Raw genomic sequence first — 16,812 nt, 5'->3', positions numbered from 1 at the left:
TATCTGCTCACTCTTTTTGGAGATATGAAGATTTGTGTGAGATGTGATTGGCGCAGAATGAAGACATCATGGCAGCTTCCAGGATATCTTGCACAGACATGCATGAAAACCTTCCGGCGGTCATATACCAGCTGAATATTGATGGAGTAGAATCCATTTCAATTGACAAGTACTCCTAGATGATCAGAGGGTACCTTTATTTGTCTATTACATGCCCATGAAGTCAAACTGGACATCTTTTCTCTCTAACATTTTTGTAGGCAAATTCACCCACAATAAATTTAAGTAGTATATTTTAATATTAGTCAGCTAAAAAAATGAAACCAGGTCTGTTATTACAAATTTTAATACAATCACAAATACCACAGACCCTCCAATGCAACAGCTGAGGAAGAGCTGAACACAGCTTATACTTCACAGATAGGCAATAGATTTCTTTGATCATATAGCTCAGCACTGTATTCCAACATTTGATCAAAAATCAATATTACACTTGATCACAACCAAACATCCATAAATTCCTGCTACCAAAAAATGCCCTGCCATGGATTTTTTCATATTTCGGCAATTACAAAAGATGATTTAGAAACAAGCCGTATAGTACTTGTACACTAACTCAGAATAAATCAAGTTACAACATTCTGTAATTATTGAAAGTTGCCAGCCATGGTGGGTTAAGCTCAGGGTGGAATAACAACAACATTTGAAACATTGCAGACGAAAAGGATTCTGAACACAGTTAGCAGAATTTTATTAAAATAGCCTCTAGTTTCAAAGCGCAATCTCCTGTTGGACATTAACACAATACAACACTGAGGATTAGTAACTATGCTGAGCACCTCACATTTCTTGCAGCGGGTGTCAGCACACCAATGTGGTTATGTATGGCATGTGTAGGCAAAAACTATTGACAAAGAGGAGGGGCTAAGTTGCCTGTATTGCATCACACTGTATATCTTTATTATAACTGGGTCAAAATCCTGCAATTCCTTGCCTCAGGGCACTGTGGGAACACCTTCACCACATGAACTGCGGCGGTTCAAGAAGAAGGCTCACCATCACCTTCTTGAGGACAATTAGGGGTTGGCAATATATGCTTGTGATGCACACATTCCAAGAATCAATAATGATTAAAAAAAAGTTCCTGCTAGAACCAGCCAATATATCTATATGGGAAACAAAACTTTTCCAGCCTGAAGATACAAAATGGGCACCCACAAAAACTGTAAACAATGTTTCTTTTTCTTTAGAACCTTTTAGAACCTATTCACTGTTCATTGCCTTTGCTTTGAAATAATCTTCCAGTGGGATGATAGTGACCCCTCCAAACCAGTCCTGGAGCCACACCTGTTGAATATTCATTTTCATAAAGAACCAATTGTGGTCTGGAGGCCATTTCTTCATAAATGGATGCCTGCTGGCACAAACAGTAAAATGGTTCAGCAAACACCACATTCATATCAGAGGATTCTCTCAATTGCACATTTATTCCTGGTTCCACTTATGTTTAAATTTACATTTGTCCCAGCAGTTTTGGCAGCTAATATTTCCTCTGAGAATGCAATTGTAAATGAAGAGATGAACCATTAATTTGAGTGTATGTTATAAATTGTAAATTAAGAAATATCTAGATGAGCACTTGAAATGCCATAGCATACAAGGCTACGGGCCAAGTGCTGGAAAATGGGATTAAAATAGATAACTGCTTGATGGCTGGCATGGACACGATGGGCCGTAGGGCCTGGTTCTGTGCTGTATAACTCTATGACTCTAATTGTGATAGCAATTCTAATCTGTCAACAAAACAGCCTGGAGCATGTAAAAATAAATATAATGTAGAATAAGCTATGATTCCAAATATACATTCTGCTTTTTGCCTTTTTTGGATTTGTTAATTTACAACAACTACTTATATTTCTACAGTGCTCATTATGTACAAAGAGACATCTGAGGATAGTGACTGGATATCGAGCTGTCAGGTAGAGGGGAGCATAAAGTATCCTGGGCTTCATTAATAGGGGCATAGAGAGGAGAGAAAAACACAGTAAAAGAGGATAATCTTAAGGAGGTTTTAGGAAGAGATAAACTTCCTTAAATAAATGGTTGTTGATGACAGCAGAAGGGAACAGGGAATGAGAAGCAGGCTAATATAGAGGACTGAAGGGTGTGCACATAGAGAACGTTTTCAAATATAAGCATTGTGTCCTATTAAATGTAGTCACCCACCTGTGGTTAATTTCTGAGGCCAGTACCCATGCCACCTCTGTCTTCAGCAAGTTTCACCAGCTTCCTGTGTTCACAGGAACTGACTGATTCTTATCTTCTGCTCCTTAGTGATCTTCTCGAGTCCTAAGCTACTGCTCACATCATCTGTTCCTCTCGACACTGGCTTACTACTTGTTCCCTACTCCCTGTGTTCCTTCAGCCACTTTGCCCCTGCCCACTGGATCTTCCTTTCCTCCTCACCGGCTCGTTCTCTGCCTTCAAAAACCTCCTTATGATGCTCCCCTTCAACTTTATTTTTGCCCTTCTTTATCCTTTTCCTTTCTCTTCCCCTACCCTCTTAGTGTCTACTCACTATCCACTGCAATGTAAAGTGTTCTGAAGTATAATGAAGGGGTGCTTTTATCTCACTATTGCCTTCCTTTTCAGCTAGTGGGATGAAGATTTGAAAATTCAAAACTTTCCACTGATTTTGTACCCAGTGCAATTTTTAAGCAGAAGGCAATTGAGACATCCAGTGCTCCCACTCGATGCAAGCGCGATCCAAATAAACATGTGCAAGTTAGGGTCAAGAGGATTGGCAGATCATTCTGCTTACCACCTGTGTTACTATTGACATTCCCAAACCACCCCAACTGCACCGCCCCTGCCCCCTTCCAGTGCACACCCCCTGTCCCACTAACCTGGGCCATCATTTTCAGCAATACTTAAAGACATCCTTAGCTGCTGTCTGGTGAAATGCTGGAAAGTTTTAGTGGAACTTTTGTTTGTATTGGATAGTGGTTTTTGGCTACTTACATCATTTACAGGTGAATGCAGTGACTGTGCAATGCTGTGAACTGTTAAGAGGCTGTCGACAGTGCACTTTTTCCATCATGGGAATTTCAGAATTTAAAAAGCTATCTCTGCATTAAAGATCAGACACACAGTGTAGAACTGTAAACAAGACACTATGTTAAAACTTAACAAAGCCTTGCTCAATCATCAGTCTAGCTGATAGTTGTCCATTTCTTCAGTTGGACAAATTCCACAAAATTATAATGGGGAGAAGAATCCAGATTGATTTCCTTTTTGTTTAAAACAACTGAGGCAGGCCCATTACTTATTTCTACTAGAATATAAAATTAACTCAACTGGAATAAAATATATAAGCACTGGACGAGGTCTGCAATTACAAAGCACAACACATTACAGTCTTGCATTATAGTTGGAAATGGAACATAATGTTACTGCAGCACTCGGAACAAAGATAATGGTATGATCATAACTGTGTGCAGTCGTAGTAAACAGGCATTCTCACAGAATCACAGAACTGTGACAGCACAGAAAGAGGCCATTCGGCCTATCGTGTCTGCACCAGCTCTCCGAATGAGCAATTCACCTAATGCCATTCCCCCGCCTTCTCCCCATAACCCTGCACGTGCTTCCTTTTCAGATAACAATCTAATTCTCTTCTGAAGGCCTCGATTGAACCTGCCTCCACCACATTCTCAGGCAGTGCATTCCAGATCCTAACCACTTGCTCCATGAAAAAGTTTTTCCTCATGTCGATTTTGCTTCTTTTGCCAATAACTTTAAATCGGTGCCCTCTTGTTCTTGGTCCTTTCCCAAGTGGGAACAGTTTTTCCCTATCCACTCTGTCCAGACCCCTTATGGTTTTGAATACCTCTATAAAATCTTCTCTCAGCCTTCTCTTCAAGGAAAACAGTCCCAACTTCCCCAATCTGTTTTCATACCTGATGTTCCTCATCCCTGGAACCATTCTCGTGAATCCTTTCTGCACTCTCTCCAATGCCTTCACATCCTTCCTAAAATGCGGCGCCCAGAACTGGATGCAATATTCCAGCTGAGGCTAAACTAGTGTCTTATACAAGTTCAACATAACTTCCTTGCTCTTGTACTCTGTGTCCCTATTAATGAATCCCAGGATACTGTATGCTTTATTAACCGCTCTCTCAACCTGTCCTGCCACCTTCAATGACTATGCATACATACCCCAGGTCCATCTGCTCTTGTACCCCTTTTAGAGTTGTACCCTTGTCTCTCCATGTTCTTCCTACCAAAATGAATGACCTGACATTTCTCCTCGTTGATCATCATCTACCACTTGTCCACCCATTCCACCAACTTGTCTATGTCCTTTTGAATTTCTACACTATCCTCCTCACAGTTTACAATTGTTCCAAGTTTTGTATCATTCACAAATGTTGAAATTGTGCCCTGTACACTAAGGTCTAGGTCATTAATATATCTCAGGAAAAGCAAGGGTCCCAACACTGATCCCTGGGGAACTCCACTACAAACCTTCCTCCAGTCTGAAGAACATCCATTAATCACTACTGTCTGTTTCCTGTCACTCAGCAAATTCCGTATCCATGTTGCTACTGTCTCTTTTATTCCATGAGCTACACCTTTGCTCACAAGTCTGTTGTGCGGCACTGTATCAAATGCCTTTTGGAAGTCCATGTGCACCACATCAACAGCATTGCCCTCATCAGCCCTCTCTGTTACCTCTTCAAAAAACTCCAGAAAATTAGTTAGACATGATTATCCCTTAACAACTCCATGCTGGCTTTCCTTAATTAACCCGCATTTGTCCATGTGGCTATTAATTTGGTCCTGAATTATTGTTTCTAGAAGATTCCCCACCACCTAAGTTAAACTGACTGGCCTGTAGTTGCTGGACTTATCTTTACATCCTTTTTTGAACAAGGGTGTAACGTTTGCAATTCTCCAGTCCTCCGGCACCACCCCTGAGTCTAAGGAAGACTGAAAAATTATGACCTGTGCCTCTGCAATTTCCACCCTCACTTCCCTCAGTATCCTTGGAAGCAAATCATTCGGCCCTGGTTCTTTATTAACTTTAAGTATAGACAGCCTATCTAATACCGCCTCCTTATCAATTTTAAATCCTTATAGAGTATTAATTACCTCCTCTTTCACTGTGGCCTGGGTAGCATCTTCTTCCTTGGTAAAGACAGATGCAAAGTATTCATTTAATACCTCAGCTATTCACTCTGCCTCCATGCATAAATCCTCCTTTTGGACCCTAATCGGCCCCACTCGACCTTTTACCACCCTTTTACTATTTATATGCCTATAGAAGACTTTGGGATTCTCTTTTATGTTAGCTGCCAGTCTCTTTTCATACTTTCTCTTTGCTTTTCTTAGTTGCTTCTTCGCCTCCCCTCTGAACCTTCTATATTCAGCCTGGTTCTTATCTACCTGACATCTGTCATAAGCATACTTTTTCTTCTTCATCATCTCTATCTCTTTTGTCATCCAGGCAGTTCTGAATTTATTTACCATACCTTTCCCCTTCAAGGGAATATACCTTGACTGTGCCCGAATTATCTCTTCATGTTCAGCTGTTTTTCCTTCCAACCTTTGATTCCAATTTATTTGTCCCAGATTCATTCTTATGCCATTGAAGTTGGCTTTCCCAGTTAATTATTCTTACTCTGGATTGTTCTTTCTGTTTCCTTAACCAACCTAAACCTTATGATACAATGATCACTGTTACCTAAATGTTCTCCTACTGATATTTGATCCACTTGGCCCACCTCATTCCCAAGAACCAGGTCTAGCAACGCCTCCCCTCTTGTTGGACTGGAAAGATATTGCTGTCGAAAATTCTCCTGAACAGACTGTAGGAACTCTTGCCCCTCTCTGCCTTTTACACTACTACTATCCCAGTCTATATTTGGATAATTAAGGCCCCCCATTATAACTACTCTATAATTGTTGCATCTCTCTGTAATTTCCTTGCAAATTTGTTCCTCTTCACCCTTTCCACTAGTTGGTGGCCTATAGACTATAGCAATATAATTACACCTTTATTGTTCCTTAGCTCTAGCCAAATAGATTCTGTCTCTTGACCCCTCTGGGACATCCTCTCTCTCCAGCACTACAATGTTCTCCTTAATCAATACCACCACCCCTCCCCATTTTCTTGCTTTTCCATCTTTCCTGAACACCTTGTATCCAGAAATATTTAACATCCAGTCCTGCCCTTCTTTGAGCCAGGTCTCTGTTATAGCCACAACATCATATTTCCACGTCAACCTGTGCCTTTAACTCACCAATCTTATCAACAACACTCTGTATTTTCACATATATGCCTGTTAACCTTGATTTAGACTTTATGACATTCTCCCTTACTCTGACCCCACCTAATAACCTACTATTCCCTACTCTAGTGCTATCTACCTCTCCCAGTATTCTGTGCACCTTGGTATTCCTTCTCTGATATTTCCTCCTGACTCCCACACCCCTGCCAAGTTAGTTTAAACCCTCCCCAATAGCACTAGCAATTTGCCCTGCAAGAAAATTTGGCCTAGCTCTGTTCAGGTGCAACCCGTCCAGCCTGTACAGTTCCCAGCTTCTCCACACTTGTCACAGTGTCCCAGGAATCTAAAGCCCTCCCTCCTGCACCATCTTTCCAGCCACACATTCATCGGCACTATCCTGCTATTTCTATACTCACTTGCATGTGGTATTGGTAGTAATCTGTAGATTAATACTTTTGAGATCCTGCTTGCTAATTTCTTACCTAGCTCACTAAACTCTTTCTGCAGGACCATATCCCTCTTTTTACCTATGTCGTTACCAATGTGGACAATGACTGCTGGCTATTCACCCTCCCCCCTAGGGTACTCTGCAGCTGTTCAGTGACATCCCTGACCCTGGCACTAGGGAGGCAACACACTATCCTGGATTCACATTTGAGGTCACAGAAACGCCTGTCTGTTCTCCTGACTATAGAATCTCCTATCATTATCGCTCTTCCAGTATTCTTTGTGCCCCCACTATGCAACTGAGCCAGCTGTGGTGCCATGGCCTTGGCTTTGGCTGCACTCCCCAGATGAACTTTCCTCAGTATTCAGAACTGAATACCGGTTGGAGAGTGAGACATACTCGGGGAACTCCTGCACTATCTGCCTGTTTCTTCTTGACTGTCTGGCGGTCACCTATTCTCTCTCTCCCTACATACTCTTAAGCTGCAGGGTGACCACATCTATAAACATGCCATCCACAAAGCGCTCAGCCTCACGGATGTGCCGCAGTGACGCCAGCTGCTGCTCAAGTTCTGAAACCCGGAGCTCAAGCTATTGCAACTGACAACACTTCCTGCACATATGGTTATCCAGGACACAAGAAGTGTCCTTGAGTTCCCACATAGCACAGAATGTGCGCATTCTACCTGCACAAAGTACTAATTAAAGTCACTATTTAGAGCTGGATCATTATAGTCTGTATGCTTAAAAAGGCAAACCTTGAAAACATAGCTTGCTTTGCAAATTCAATTTCATCAGTGGGCACAGTCACCACTTGACCAGTAAGAGTCAGCCTGGCACACCTTGGGTCTTCAGGGTCAATGAGATTTTGTCTGTACGCAAATGAAATACAGAAAGTGAATATACAGGAAACGAAACAGTTTGAAATAACCAACTGAAATAAAGTGCGTGCAATGAAACTAGTTCATCTTGCTTCATGAGATTATCATTCAGATTGTGTAAGAGAACAGTAAGCCTTGGGCTTCTTGAATTTTCTTCCACCAATTTACCCACTGCCCAAATTACCCTTTCTTAACGATACACCCAGCTTGGTATTAATTGGCCTTTCAGCATTTCTCCCTTTGGCATTTTCAGACTCAATTTACAAACTATACCCACAGTATACTCCTGATAATAGTCATTTTTGCTCAGAAAATAGTCCAATAATTAGAACTAAGCAACATACAGAACAGTAAACTGTGATTTTTGTTCACTACTTTTGATCTGTTCTCATTCCCTTCTGGATTCTACTCCTTTCCTACTCAATGATTTCTGCTGATTTGTTTGTTTCCTACACCTACTGACTCCATTGATTGTTCAGAACCCCTGTTATTCTTCGCCTGGAATGGCCTGGACATGCTTCACTAACTCCTACTGCTGCTCATGATTTTGTTTGGCCCCATCTTTCCAAAGCTGTACCTAAGACCACTGAGCCAAACTTCCTTCCAGCTTCCCCACACCCAAGCCCAGAATAATTTCTCTCCTCTTTCAACCCATATCCCTCTGAGATCATTTCATCTATGAGATATGCCTCCTACTCCCTTGACTCCATTCCCATTAAACTCCTGCCCAGTCAAACTTTCTTCTGGGCGTCCATGTTAGCTAGCATTGTAAACGATACCCTCTCCTCAGGCACTGTCCTTTTTCCCTTCAAAACATTCCTCAAAAAATTGGCCGTTAACCCTCAGTAACTGATACCTCATTTCTAACTTCCCTTTTACTCAAAAGACCTTGAACATGTTGTTCCCACTCATCTCTCCTGCAACCTCCCTGGTTCAATCCCTCCAATCCAGTTTACGCCCTCCAAAAGCACCAGGATGACCCTAAACAAAGTCACAGATGACATTCTCTGCACTGGGGCCATGGTGTATTATTCCATCTATGTTCAGCAATCTATGTGCACCCAGTGACTTAGTTGACCATACCATCTTTCCCCTAAGTCTTCCATCTTCAACTCATGTGCGATTCCACGTTTATATATTCAATTATAGTCGCAGGATCTCTAGCAATGGCCTCTCTTCCCACTCCCCGTGTCACCTCCAGAGTGTACCGAATTCATTTCTGGCTCCTTCCTCTTCCTCACCTAAATGCCGACCCTTGGCAATATCATCTGTAGACATGGGGTCTGCTTCCACATGTACACCAAATGACATCTAGCTTTACTTCTTTGTTCTGTCAAACTCCTTATCCAACACCCAGTCTTGGATGAGTCTTAACTTCCTCCAATTAAACATTAAAGCTATCACCTTTGGCCCCAAACACCAAGCTCCCTCACCGATGACTCCAAACCCCTCCTCAGCCACTCCCTCAGATTGTTCACAACCTTGGTGCTCTGTTCAACTCTGAGTTAAGATTCCAATCCTACATTCGCTGCATCACATAGTCCACATATTTACATCTCCAGAACACTGTTTGCCTCCACCCCTACCTCAGCCCAACTTCCACTGAAACCTTTAGACATGCTTTTGTCACATATATTCGATTCGTCTAATACTCTCCTTGAAGATGTCCCATCCTCCACAAACTGTATCCAAATGCCCTGCTGTTTTCATCTTTTCCTGCACCAAATGCCACTTGCATACAATGCCTATCCTCACTGTTTGACTTTGTTTTGTCCAACATCTCAAATTTAAAAGTCGCGTTCTTGTGTTTAATTCCAGGCATTGCTTCCTTCCTCCTGATCTCTGGAACCTCCTCCAGTCCTACAATCCTTTCCCTCCAGAACTCTCTGTTCCCTGATTCCAGTCTCTTGTGCATCCATATTCTTTCACCTTTCAGAGGCTCTTCTTTCAGCTGATTAGGTCCCATTCTCTGGGATCTCCTCTCCACCTCCTTCTTTAAGAACCTTCCTAAAACCCATGTCTTTGACCAAACTTTTCGTTGCCTCCTAATCTCTCTGTGAAGTGGCTTTGGGTGATTTTTATGCTAAAGGAATTATAGAACTGCAAATTGTTGTTGTTGTATTGTATCAAAAGCAACAACGACTTGTATTTATATAGTGCCTTTAAAGTAGTAAAACATCCCAAGATGCTTCACAAACAAAATTTGGCACAGAGACACAAAAGGAGATATTAAGGCAGATGATCAAAAGCTTGGTTAAGCAATATGTTTTAAGGACCGTCTTAAAGGAGGGAAGAGAGGTATAGAGGTGGAGAGATTTAGGGAGGATATTCCAGAGCCGAGGGCCTTGGCAGCTGAAGGCATGGCCTCCAATGGTGGAGTGATTAAAACTTGAATGCTCAAAAGGCCAGAATTGGGGGAGCAGATATCTTGAAGGGTTAAAGAGCTGGAGAAGGTGACAAAGATAATGAAGGCTGAGGCCATGGAGGGATTTGAAAACAAGGATGAGAATTTTAAAACTGAGGCATTGCCTAACCGGGGGACAATATAGGTCAGCGAGCATAGGGATGAAGGGTGAAGAGGAAATGTTGCAAGTTAGGACATGGGCAGCAGAGTTTTGGATGACCTCAAGTTTACAGAGGGCATAAAATGGGAGGCCAGCCAGGAATGCGTTGGAAAAGTCAAGTCTAGAGGTTTAAAGCTTTTGTTGTAATGTCAGGTTTGTGGAATATTTCCTATGTATTGTTCTGTTGGGATGAACATGCATGGCCTGGTATCTGCCAGACTAGTATACAATACTATTTTTTTCTATCACGTACGATTCCGTCAAATGAAATTGGTGGCAATCAGATTTTCCTGAACTTTCTGTTCCCCATTCTGTAATTTGAAGAGTGACAACAACAGTCACAAGATAACGTTCAGCATTGCTGTGCTGCTGACATCTAAAGACTTCATCTGCTTAGTGCCAGCTCTGAGCTGGATTTAAAGGCAACAGGAGGGCAATTTTAGACTTTCGCCCAAAACAGGCATAAAGCTGGTGGAGCAGACACATCGCCTGCCTAAAGCTAGTGTGAGGCGCCCCGAACCATTTTAGTGTTCAGGTCACATTTGAATGCTGTCAGCAAACTCTCACACTGAGCTGGCGAGCAGGTTGGACCAGGAATGACAGTCAATCCTAGAGAAGGCCAAGCACAAGCTGGCAGTGGGCCACAATATTTTTGTGGAACTAGAAAGAGCACTCCTTTTCCTCTTAGCCCGGGGGTCAGCAACCTTAATATCAAGAAGAGCCATTTTTTAAATTTGGTCAAAAATGCAGTCTTAAGAGCCACAAAAAAGTTGTTAACTGAATGAAACTTTCTCACAAGTACAATGTTAATAAAAGTTTAAAGAAGCAAAACAAGACATTGAATTACGATCAAAATATGTTCAATTGATCAAGGTCGGGAGCTGCACGAGTCCTTAATGAGCTGCATGCGGCTCCAGAGCCACAGCTGCAGACGCCTACCTTTGCCCCACAAAAATTCTGTCCCCAAAGATTTCTGAGCCTTTAAAGACTACTGGTTAAGCCGCTCACTGCCTGGTACAAATGGGTGAATGTGTACGACATACATCCGACCAATTTTACCAGAAAATTGCAAACGGAGTCCTACAATTGCTTAAGATGCTAACTTGCATATCTCAGCAGCTTCCTGAATAAAACACAGGCATGCTGAAAACTGCATCAGGCTGGCCTTGGACATCAAAGAGATGAGCAAGGTGCAACCACTCCCCAAAATTTCAACTGCTGGCTGCCTGTTGTTCAGATGAGAAACAGTAGACAGCAATTGAGTATCACCCAGAACAGGTCTGCAGGAGTCTTAAGTCTTTGGCAATTGTAATGTGCCCATAGTTACAGAATTTAATTGCAGTTTTTGTCCAACAAGTTAACCAACCTATTTGATATTGGAGACTATTTTTGGAAACATTTGACCTCTAACACCAACAGCCAAACATATTAATTCCTGCATCGCTACAGATGAGGGTATTGTTCTACTGTGAAAACATCCTGGCATGAGGAATTTTACTTCCAACAGATTGTCTTGAATGGATTCCTTTGGTGACTCAATCTATTGCCAATTATATGAAATAATTCAGCCTAAATTCCCTACCTATTCTTGATCCAACTTTTAAATTCTGTTCCTTCATCTTTGATCCCTTTGTTAGAGTGAATAATTTATCTGTTATCTACTTTTATCAATCCTCTTCATAATTTTGAAAACTTTTTGTTACTTCAAATACTCTTTCCTAATGAAAACAAGCCCAGTGACCTCCACTTTTCCTCATAAATAAAACTCCTGGACTCTGATATAAGATCTGTTGCTCCTTCTCCAGGGCAATAACATCCTTCCCATGTTAGAATGACCAGTACAGCATGCAATACTCCAGATGAGCTTCAACTGGAAAAACATGGAAGCTGCTATATGGAAACAGGCCATTCAGCTCAACCAGTCCAAATCTGTTTACCCTCCACACAAACAGTGCTTAATATAGAAAAAGTAGTCTATTTTAACCTATACTCTGTTAATACAGTGCTTACTTTGTGACTTTTTCAGTACAGTAGGCTCATGGTTTCAAGGATTATTCTACAATTAGATTAGAGATACAGCACTGAAACAGGCCCTTCGGCCCACCGAGTCTGTGCCGAACATCAACCACCCATTTATACTAATCCTACACTAATCCCATATTCCGACCAAACATCCCCACCTGTCCCTATATTTCCTTACCACCTACCTATACTAGTGACAATTTATAATGGCCAATTTACCTATCAACCTGCAAGTCTTTTGGCTTGTGGGAGGAAACCGGAGCACCCGGAGAAAACCCACGCAGACACAGGGAGAACTTGCAAACTCCACACAGGCAGTACCCGGAATCGACCCGGGTCCTTGGAGCTGTGAGGCTGCGGTGCTAACCACTGCGCCACTGTGCCGCCCATAAATCACAATCCCAAAAAAACAATAATCACCAAGACCTTTTCCTGACATGTCTGTTGCATCAATGTTCAATCCAATATATACTCCCTATTAGGGTTTCTTGTTTCCATACTAATTATTTCTCCAAATTGAGCCGAATTTGCCTTCTACAGGCCAATTTCCTGAAATATACAAAATCTTCTGAACATAATTATATTATTCCTTGCAATTTTCTCTGCCGTTTACTCTTTTTTTAATTTATTCTTTAGATGTGGGTAAGACTGCAATTTATTTCCCATCCCTAGTTGCCCTGAGAAGGCATCAATGCAACTGAAGGCAGTTAAGAGTCAACCACTGGTTTGGGACTGGAGTCACAGAGATTAGACTGGGTAAGGACGCCAGGTTTTCTTCCCTAAAGGCATTTTGAAGATTTAACAATGTAACATCATTTCATGTGTTTGTCATGGCAGTAGGCTTCAGAAAATTCAAGGAAGTTAGCTGACTGATTTCTCTTCCCTGAATAAACATGACTCTCCAAACTCTCTTAATTTAGGATCTTTAAGACACGGGCAAGTTTATCCCATTAGTTTAAGATGAGGATTAATCTCTTCTAGAGGGAAAATAGCAGAATTTAGTCCAGTCCCACATACTACCAATCTTTCAAAACTACAACCTTACAATAAGACTTTTTTCAGGAGGTTGATATTTGTTGCAAATAGTTTACTTTGATATGTAATCAATTATTTTCTAAAAAGTGTTCACAACTGCAGGGATCTTATCAATGCTCAAGATTTGTTTGATTTCTTTCCTGCTACAACACAACATATTGCAACTTTATACATTCCAGAAGGAGGAGAAAAACAGATCAGTATGGAAACAAAGAACTAGCTTGGGGTCAGTGTGTAACCTTGTATAGCTATTGAGAGGAACATACCTGCAATAATCTGTCTCAGCCTCTGACAACGTTAAAGAAGCACTGGGGTTGTTAATCAGATCTGCAACTGCGTTGCCCATTGGAGAGATATAGAATAATGGAATACCAGTACTGTTGTCCAGGAGGCCATCACTGATTGAAAAAGTGTTTCCAAATGGCATACCTTTGATCTAGAAACAAGTTTACATCCATGTTAAATTCATAGAAAAGATTCAAGTTTAAATGAAAAGTGGTGTAACCATTTTGTGATGCAAGAAGTATCCCATTACTGTTCTTTATTAACATCATTATCAGCAACAATGACCAACAACAACTTACATTTATGTAGAGCCTTTAACGTAGAAAATTTTCACAAAGCACTTCACAGAGGAGGAAAGAAAAAATGAAAGCCAAAGTAGCATCTATTAGGAAGCTTGATTAAAACGCTGTGCTTTGCAGCAGGTCTTAACGGAGGAGAGTGATGTGGAGAGACAGAGGTGTTAGGGAGCATGGGGTATAGCACAGCTGCCAATGATGGGGTGAAAGGGGGAAATACAAGAGACCAGGTAAGAGCAAGAGCTAGGCAGAGAGATTTAAATACAAGGATGAGAATTTTAAATATGCGTGTTGGGGGACCAGGAGCTGATGGAGCTCGCTGGTATCGCAGGTGATATGCGAAAGGGTTTTTATGCAGGATAGGACATGGGCAGCTGAGTTTTAAATTAGCTCAAGTTTACAGAGGATGGATGATGTCAGGCAAGCCAGAAGAGTACTTGATTTGATTAATCAAGTCTGAAGGAGCCACAAGCCACTTGATGGGCCAGCAGTCTTCAACATGGTGGAAGGAGCTATACAGGACACCTTGCAATGCACCAATTACCTTGATGCTCGACCTAAATGTTCAATTCTAACAGCTATACAAGGCTTACCCGGATTAATTCCTCATGCATGTGGGAATTTGACAAAAATACAAGACTAATTCCCCCTCCAGGGTTTTTTTTTTATTCATTCAGGGATGTGGGCGTCGCTGGCTAGGCCAGCATTTATTGCCCATCCCTAATTGCCCTTGAGAAGGTGGTGGTGAGCTGCCTTCTTGAACTGCTGCAGTCCATTTGGGGTAGGTACACTCACAGTGCTGTTAGGAAGGGAGTTCCAGGATTTTGACCCAGCGACAGTGAAGGAACGGTGATATAGTTCCAAGTCAGGATGGTGTGTGACTTGGAGGGGAACTTGCAGGTGGTGGTATTCCCATGCATTTGCTGCCCTTGTCCTTCTAGTTGGTAGAGGTCGCTGGTTTGGAATGTGCTGTCTAAGGAGCCTTGGTGCATTGCTGCAGTGCATCTTGTTGATGGTACACAGTGCTGCCACTGTGCGTCGGTGGTGGAGGGAGTGAATGTTTGTAGATGGGGTGCCAATCAAGTGGGCTGCTTTGTCCTGGATGGTGTCAAGCTTCTTGAGTGTTGTTGGAGCTGCACCCATCCAGGCAAGTGGAGAGTATTCCATCACACTCCTGACTTGTGCCTTGTAGATGGTGGACAGGCTTTGGGGAGTCAGGAGGTGAGTTACTCGCCTCAGGATTCCTAGCCTCTGACCTGCTCTTGTAGCCATGGTATTTATATGGCTACTGGTGCTGCGTGATGAGTTGGTTTAAGCCAGAACCTGTCTTTTCTGTAACATTTGCCTGTTCTGTCACAAATACAGATTTTAAGTCAAGAAGTCAATTTTGCTAACATATATACATTCACAGGATGTTTAATATATTACCTTTGCAGCACTGCCAGCAGGTCAGCTAATGGCCTATTTAATGCAGGAATGTACCTCCTTTAGCATGGTTGCATTCCCTTCCGGCCTCTTTCGTTGCAGAGGTGCTCGAAGATGAATCTTCTTGGAAATGAATTGTGGGCAAGCCCCCAGGGTTGAGAAGCATCCCTGGAGGTGTTTGGAGAAGAAGTCAGGGTGAGGAGGTTAGTCCATTCCCCAGCAGTGCCAGGAGCCTTGCCAAACATTTTTCTACTTGGCATGGAGCCAGAGTTCAGAGTGTCTAATTTCACTCCCAGGACCTGGACCCAGTGCAGGAAACAATTCAATGACTTCACACAGGGTAGCATTTATCTCTTTTTCACTCAACAACTACGTGGTAGGAGTCCTTCAACCATTCTCAACAATTCCTTTCCCTCCATCACATCTTTCACCACGCAGCACAAGGCAACACTACACCACCTCTCATTTTCACTACAAACACACACTCACCGCTTCCTTACTACCTTCATGCCAGCCACTGGCACCATTTCCCTCTCACTTGCTATCATTTGCAGGAGAAAATGGTACAAAATAATGGTGAGAGGAACAAAACCCGTGGGAAGAATCACTTAACCACATTATCCTCAGCAAGCTGGAGCAGCAAGCCATGAAAATTTATGGGCCTGCAAGAGTTGTGTGTATTGACCATCGCCACTGAATAGGATCTCTGACAGTTACTTTTACTCCTTCATTAAGTATTGGAAATGTGTACATTCAGCCGGATTTAATACATCAAATTACACTGAGATACATGTCTTCTACAAATGTGTAGCCTTCCAATGCCATTCTAACTCTTCTCTGTTTCTCTTTCCTCTTGGACCTCTGAACAGTCATAGGCTCCCTGAGGAAGACAACTCAGAGGAGGAAGTCCTTCTGAGGAGGGACTGTCATGTGCTTCATCACTCCCAAGCACCAATACTAACCATGTCTGGGTCAGGGAGTGAGGTGGATGAGTCTGCTTGTGGTGATCTACTCAGCACTACCACGCAGGAGAAGATACTGGTGGCAGGGATAGCCCAAGAGATACATCATTGGAGGTCAAGGTTCTCATCCAATTCTGCTAAGGAGGGCAAAGATCGGGTTGGACTTTAAGCACCCGCCGCCAGAATCGGCGGCAAGTGAAAAAAATGGTGGTCTACATGTGTGGGCCGCGCACTGCTACAATCTACCGCGCAGCGGCTCGCTCCACAATCATGTGGAGGAGGTGGGCTCTACGACACCGGCAATGGCATCAGCTGCCTGTGCACAGGCACTGGCGTCATTTTTAAAGACAGCCAGCCCTGTTGGTTGATTTAAATTTTTAAAGAGATAACCACCGCACAAACTACCAAATAACATTCTAATGTCCCTTTCCCATGCCCCCCCAACAATAACAATAAAATGAAGTATCTGCTCCCCCCCCAGAACACTTAACTTACAAATATGACCTTCCTCTGACACACAAAGTTCACAGTTCACCCCTTTCACCATCTCCTACACTGATGATAATAATTTGACACCGTCCCCCCACCATCACACTAAAAAT

General features: G+C 42.4%; 1 protein-coding gene across 3 annotated transcripts in view; it reads right to left on the bottom strand.

The window, feature by feature from the left end:
- Positions 1-330: 330 nt before the first annotated feature.
- creg2 (cellular repressor of E1A-stimulated genes 2) overlaps positions 331-16,812 on the bottom strand; it is a 30,833-nt gene continuing 14,351 nt past the window's right edge. The window contains exons 2-4 of one of the 3 annotated variants that reach the window (XM_068033855.1): positions 13,509-13,678; positions 7,499-7,612; positions 331-1,417 (exon numbers count right to left, since the gene is read on the bottom strand). In XM_068033855.1, the coding sequence (XP_067889956.1) occupies positions 1,264-1,417; positions 7,499-7,612; positions 13,509-13,678 (438 nt within the window). In that variant the 3' untranslated portion in view covers positions 331-1,263. The remainder of the gene's footprint in view (positions 1,418-7,498; positions 7,613-13,508; positions 13,679-16,812) is intronic. The other 2 variants (XM_068033856.1, XM_068033857.1) reach the window with 2 other exon arrangements.

This window comes from Heterodontus francisci, chromosome 6, assembly GCF_036365525.1.
Source record: "Heterodontus francisci isolate sHetFra1 chromosome 6, sHetFra1.hap1, whole genome shotgun sequence".
Classification (NCBI taxonomy): domain Eukaryota; kingdom Metazoa; phylum Chordata; class Chondrichthyes; order Heterodontiformes; family Heterodontidae; genus Heterodontus; species Heterodontus francisci.
This window is presented reverse-complemented; position numbering and strand designations above follow the sequence as displayed.